This window comes from Dermacentor albipictus, chromosome 1 (assembly GCF_038994185.2).
Source record: "Dermacentor albipictus isolate Rhodes 1998 colony chromosome 1, USDA_Dalb.pri_finalv2, whole genome shotgun sequence".
In the NCBI taxonomy this organism is placed as follows: domain Eukaryota; kingdom Metazoa; phylum Arthropoda; class Arachnida; order Ixodida; family Ixodidae; genus Dermacentor; species Dermacentor albipictus.
The window spans coordinates 475,478,955-475,486,010 of record NC_091821.1 but is presented as its reverse complement, the minus strand read 5'-3'; the positions used below and the strand labels follow the sequence as shown (position 1 = coordinate 475,486,010).

Here is a 7,056-nt window from a genome sequence, read left to right as displayed (position 1 = left end):
CAACCAGCCGCAGGTGGGAACCGAACCCACAACCTTCGCATGTCGCATGTGATGCTCTACCAACTGAGCTACCGCGGCACTGTTTCCCATCCACTTTCTTGGGTATTTATGTGTCCTAGTAGAACCCTGGGAGTGTTAGGCAGCGCCACCACTCACAGACCTTGGCGGCGGACGTGGAACGTCTTTTTTGCCGCAGGCGTCACGAGAACGTGATCTTTTTGGGTGAAGGCAACTGGTCAATAAATCCACATATGCTACCTGAAGGTATCAATGTAGCCGGATTCGAGACCCTCGTTGTGTATGACCCTCGTTCATCTGTTTTGTGTCAAAAGCTCGATGCAGCTGCTAAGCTGCACTGGACGATCCCGCCTATTTGTTAATCAGTCCGCAAGTAGTTGCAAAATAATTGTGCAGATCCAACACGAATGCTGCGGTCTGTGAGAAGATATGCTTTCTTCAAGAAGAGAGAGAGAGAAAATAGAATATATTGTGGAAACAGCTGAGAGTCCTTCAGCCTGCTCTGTGCTCAGAAGAAAAGGGAAGAGTAGGAACAAAGTGGACTAATGAGTTGGTACTAGAACAGGCTATAGGACGCGGTTATATACGTGTTCATTAACGTCTCCTGTCGGGCTAGTTGGTACTTGGCACTTAAAAATAGTATTACGCGGAAATATAGGACACGAACAACACAATAAAAGACACGGACTGGCGCTAACTCGCAACAGTTCTTATTTTTCTCGATGTTTGCCTTATATACCCTCAGGCATGCGAACAGGAACGTACACAGGTGAGTTCACATGAGATAAAAAGGGAACCTAATCATATCATATCAGCCAGGAAACTAAACTCATTCTCGCGAAGAGACAAGGACGGAACCCTGACACATTGGTCAGCAAACTTTCTGATGTACGTCACCTCTGCTAGCTCCCGTGCTACCGCAGCCTCGCTTTACCATATTATGCATGCGCTTTCGAGCAAAGTTTCACACGTGCGCACTTTGTAGTGATACGGCAAATGCGAGCCTGTCTCATTCCTGATTGACAGAACATGCTCTCGCAGGCGATCGTTTATACAACCCCCTAGTTTGGCTGATGTATACCTTGCCCCAGTCTAAAAGAATCTCATCAATGATGCCAGCTGAACATTTAAAAAAAGAGCACTGTACGTGGCTCTTTACACACTTGGCCCATTTTACGGAAGACGGGTGCGCACAATTGCGAGAAAGTTTCCGAGGATTTTCAAAAGACTACCGGTTCATCGTACCTAAAAGCAACATTCTTTAACGAATTAACGACTCTGCGTATAAATGGAATGACAACAGGGAGCGTTTTCCGTTTCTTTTCGCATTTTGCCAAGCATTGTTAGGCTCACACCAAAAATTCTTGCAGAAAGCTTCGCACACTTAATAAACAACGAAGGAGAGAAGCCCGCCGAGAAAAGCCTAGACACCTGCAAAGTAAAACTTTCCCGAAAAACATGGGGGCAAGACATAGAGCCACCTGTAAGCTAGTCAATGGAATAGCTTGTTTTAGTGAATAGGGGAATGAAACGACAAGAGTTCATTCTGTGCACGGCCGCGGTACATCCAACAAACAATGTTTTCATGAAGGATGAGATAAAGGTCTAAAAATGGCAGCTTGTCGAAAGTAGGAAGTTCATGAGTAAACCTGAGCCCTTGTCCGAGAAGTTTATAAGTGTTTAATACGTCCTTAAACTCTGTGTAGGCACAGTCTTGTTATTTATTCAAAACAATCAACAAGTCATCCACATACCTAAAGATTTGCAAAACCTTGTCCTTTAACAAAATGGTTTCCAAGTGGTGGCAAACGCTTCCGAAAAAAGATATTGCATAACACAGGTGCCCAAACGACCGCATACATATATCATTCTTCTGCACAATAGCACTTCTTAAAAAACATGAACCTTGCCCCAAGATAAAACTCCACGACAGCTAAATGCTTTCTACCGGAACTTCAGCCTTGTTCTCAAAGGACACTTCGCCATTTTTTTTCAATGTATGACCCCACAGCCATAAAAAGCTCCTTGTGTGGGATAGAGTAAAACCGCTCTTCAACATCAATCGAGAAAATACCCGATAGAGAGATTGTCCTGAAAGGAACGCTATTGTGTCACCAGAATTTTTTTACTAAATACGGGTAGGCTAATACAAGACTGTTAAACTGCTTCAACAAATACCGACTGATGAGTACCTGCTAAAGATTGTTTTCTCTGAATATGTACCTGAAAGGAATCTCAGGTTTATGAGATTTAGTGTTAAAAAACACAGAAAGATTACCGCCTTCGCACTCCGTGATGCTCTTTGCTAACCTAAAGAGGCCGCGATCATTACACAACAACCTCAGCTTCTACCATGGAGCCCGACAGACTCACACTTCTGAAATTCTTTTGTAAAGCTGCCGTAGTCTTGAGATCGAAGGGCCCTTTTGTTCATGAGTACAACCCCCCTCCCCCCCCCCCCTCTTTATCCGCCATTAGGAGGAGTAGGTCATCCTGCCTCAGAAAAGACACAACATAGTTCAAAGGATCACGGCCACTACGCTTTTCGTATGGAAACTTCCTCGACAAGCTATCCGTACCATCCTGAACGCACCTTTTGTGGTCTTCTGTCTTAGCCCCGCTGACCACATGTCTATTCACGGAGAGCACCTTGTGGACAGTAATTGTTGACTGAACACTGAATTTAGGCCCGTGCTTCAGCACCACAGGAACCTCATACGGGACTTGAATGTCCCCCCAGAACCTGGAGGCCTGAAGAGCCAACCATTTTCTTCCTACGCCTGAGTATAAGCAGAAGATACAGTTGCCTCTAGAATTCAGAATGACACAGGCTCGAATTTGCCATATCGCTATATCGCTATCGCATATATTTGCCATATCACGTTTGCTGCAAAACACATGCATACCACGGAAAAGTAAGGACACGGTGGCACGGAACCTACCATAGGCGAGGTATATCAGACAGTTCAGCGGGTCGTGTATCAGCGTGCCGTCGTTGTCGCTTCCTGGTTGATAGGTTACCATAAGGTTTGATTTTTATCTTATGTGAACTCACCTGTGTATGTTCCTGTTCGCATGTCTGAGGGAATATAAGTGACGCATCGGGAACAGTAAATATGAGTTGCCAGTGTGCGCCTCTCCGTGGCTGTTATTCTGTTGTCCATGTCTTTACTTTTGCGCCTACAACCATTTATAAAAAGAATACGTGTTCATGCTCGAAGGTTCCGTTCACAAATATAAAATTCACAATTCACAGCTTGTATTAAGTCAAAAAAACTTAAGAAAGCCATTGTGGTTCGCTTCACTGATGCGCCCGGGCCAGAGTCCACGAATACTTTTTTACAGAATGCCTTGTTCTTAATTGGCGCTAACGATGAGGTCAACGCCTGTCCTTCACAGTCCTACCAGGGCCAAGCTACAAGTATATGCACTGCATGGTGTCAGGTATTTTGCACGCATCGCAGTCTGCTGAGTCCGCGCGTCGGATGCGATGCATATATTGTAGCGTGAACACAGCGCCAAGTCTGTCCCCGGCTGAATTCGCTGCGATACACTAACGGAGCTTTTACTTTTAAAAGCATGCGAAGATAGTCTATATTTGCTAATAAGAAAACTATAATTGAACCAAATGTCAGCTTAATACATGGATGAAAACATCCAAAATTGGGGACCAACTTGAACCAAGAACGGTTACTTTTTGATTTACGATCTCGCTGCGGAGTGAAAAAAAGTCGTATAGCTCGGTAAGTCTCGGTTGGAGCAAAACAAAAATAAACATTTTTTCTTGTGTGGTTTTCGGTTCAGTTCGGTTTCAATACCCTGTTTTGATCTGTCTCCAATAAGGCAGACTGACCCTGCTAAATATAGGTTAGAGATGCATTTCCAATCGCTAGAACCCGAAGACGTATCCATCACCCTTGACTTCAATGTGGAAGCTGGGTCCACGACCCGCAATTCTGGTCTTAAAGCTAATTGGCTCTGTTTTTTATTTTGTTGCATCGTACATTTTCGAAATCATCGCTCGATAGCCCGAGTTTGCCTGCCGATACAAAGGTACCGAAGCAATGTGAGCACGATATCGCGTTATCTGATTTGTGGGGCTTGTCTGTCGTCCACTATTTCCGCTTTTGAGCAATTGAAGATTCAGGTGCTGTGCTATGATGCTACCCCTCCAATTCCGCAACCGACTGACACTGTGGCTGTGTCAAAAGAATGGCAGTCGCCTTCCACGCCAGTGCCTTCACATGCCTTCAAGCTCAACAGTTCTGTAGTATAGAGAATATCCTTCCTGAAGCGTTTGGCTAACAATTGTCGTCGATGGTTACTACACAATAGATTTTTAGGTGAGGCTCCCCGCGCATTTCCACAACGCACATTTGACGCGAGTGGCTGGTTGCATGAATGCAGTCGCGCTCTTCCGTATTTGTTAAATTTTGCATGTCCATAAAACTTCGCGAACGTCCCTTACTTATGTGCGATGTCCTGCATTCGCGTTCTGACTCATATTTTTTAATGACATGCGTTTTATTGAATAGGTTTCTCCCGCATTTTTATGTATGCTGTTATTATGGCCAACTGCTCGACAGGAAGCTACATGGGATATTGAATTACAATGTCATCGTCTCAGTAGATAACCCTTAGGAAAGGAGAAATAAATGTTAGGTTATACATTCAGCAAATACTGTATTCTTATTGGGAAACATACATATATTTCCCAAAACTGTTAGCCCTCTGTAACTGTTCTCACTCGTAAAACTAGATTTTGGGTGCTAATAGCGCCGTGACATTACCCAAAAAGCAAATTTGAAATTTTCGCTTCTCACATGAAGAAAAGTGGGTACGATTTCATATGTGTATTGGATTGTTTATCACTCCTATATCGGTATTCTAGCTTTGTACTTACAGATTTATTCTGTTTTCTAAGCCACCTGGCATCACACGCACCCAATTTGTGATGTAACCCATATATTTGCTTTTTATAATCATTTACAAGCCAGCATGTCAACAAGTCAACAACAAAATCCGTTTATTTACAATACTTGTATCGCTTAGCTGTACATGTTAGAGAGTTCGCAAATCGCCTTATGAAAACCACGGGTTGCGAGCACCGTAGCGATTGTGAGAGACGCCGTATGGGGCAGGGGCAACGTATACCGGCACGGGAGCCGATGCAGATTTCGCCCCAGCGGCAACGCGAATTGGTCTTGCATTGAACACCGCGTCGGCGCTGGATCCCGGAGCTGTGCCCGGCTCGTTAGTGTCAATGGTAGCGCGGTAGCCATTGGCGTCGGCGATGTATGTGACCCGTCTGTAGATGCCATTGGCGTCTCGGTAGCCGTACGATCCTGTCTTCACATTGTTTGCGTCGCTCTTCTCGTTGCGGTAGCTCCTCGATCCGTACTCATCGAGGTTGTCATAGCCAAAACTGTAGGGCTGCGGCGGCTGCGAAATAACAATGACGGCAGTAAGTGACGTAATCCTGCCAGTCGCACATGAACATCTCCCCAGAGAGGCAGCATCGTTTTCTAAATCTTTCCGCCACAATAAAATTATGCATAATTTTCATTATGACCAAAACAGGATACAATAACCTGAAGAATCTACCAGGCAGCGGAGCGTCAATTTATTCTTCAGTGAAGTTGCGCCCTGGACTACGCATCCTAGGTGGTTTTATGGCCGCGTACAGTACAAGACATAAAAGCTAATGCTCGCATTCTAGAAGTCACTCTTATGTTTATTGTTAGCACATTACTGCAGTGAAGTAACACACCAAAGTCAATTAACAAAGTAAATTATTTAATAATGATAAAAGCCAAAGTGAGTTGCTTTATAGTTTGAGGTATAATTATGCATTTCCCTATTCCTAGTAAACGCAGATGTGCGAAACAAGAAATCAAACGGTTTGCTTAGTGTGTGCCATAGACTTCCGTATCTATTTTCATATAGCAGATAAAAAATTTTATAAAAATCTATTTGTCATCGCAAAGGAGGATAACTACTTGTCATTGAAGCGATGATAAAACATGCTCACATAGACTGGTTCAGCTGACGCTACACCCGGTGTGGCTGCAGCAGCTAGGAGAGGTCCCTGGAAGCTGTCATAAAAGTAGCCGGGATCACTGTACCTTTGCTCGGCAAAGACACAGGAGAAGAGGCAAGCCAGAAGAGCCTAAAACAAAACATGTTGCACAATCCAGCAATTGTATTGAATTTACTCTGCTCGACGTCCTGTAGAGACTACCCATGAGCAGCTTCGAAAGATATCGCTAGGACAGAGCTCTACTCATTTATCTCAAGGCAGCTTTTAATACGATCCCTGCCTGCTGTTTCATTCGCATGTTATTTCTGCATAAATATACGCACAATTGCGCTTGTTGCGAGCATGATATAAGATAGCGTTTACATAATATAAATGCCATATAAGGTAACAAACACAGCTTGCGGACATTTTGGTAGTCTTTCCATGTTGGTATTATGTCGAAATTAAGGAACTAATTCTATCTCTTACCTCAAAATCGACAATTATATTGGAGCTGCACTTCAAAATGTGGTTTCGATGTGGGTGTCTTAGAATGTGGACTTCTTTCTCTTTTCTCCGTAGTATGCAATGTTGTAGCTTAACGAAAAACAAGAAATACTTACGACTGAGGTCATGTTTCACTGTTGCACCGAAAAATTAAAATTCTTCTTTTATGAAACTGCTTGAGCTGCTCGGAGGTGTTTGAGATCTCTGTGTGCGGGCAGCCAGTTTTATAGTGCGTGGACACTTTTTTTCGTGCTATTTCGAAAATTGTCTTCCCCAATGCCGACGCAGAAGGAAGCAGACGTCACAGATTTTTGTTTTAGAATGATGTGGTGACAGCCAACTACGGCACGGGATAAGACGCTTTTTCGCTACACTTTTTTTGTTATTGTTGATGTCGTCATTTATGCTGCAGCACTTCCTGGCATGCTACTTTTGTGCAGTTACACTGCACGTCACACTGGCTTGCGTGACTTTACTACTTATTTTTCCTCGGAGGGAGGGGGGGGGGGGGA

The 7,056-nt window shown here is 44.0% G+C and overlaps 1 protein-coding gene across 1 annotated transcript; it reads right to left on the bottom strand.

Moving 5' to 3' along the window:
- Window positions 1–5,100: 5,100 nt before the first annotated feature.
- LOC139054515 (cuticle protein 10.9-like) lies at window positions 5,101–6,672 on the bottom strand. The gene is made up of 3 exons (XM_070531595.1): window positions 6,661–6,672; window positions 6,050–6,187; window positions 5,101–5,460 (listed from the first exon to the last, which is right to left on the bottom strand). Exons 1-3 carry the CDS (start codon window positions 6,670–6,672, stop codon window positions 5,101–5,103), a joined length of 510 nt encoding a protein of 169 aa, XP_070387696.1.
- Window positions 6,673–7,056: the final 384 nt, after the last annotated feature.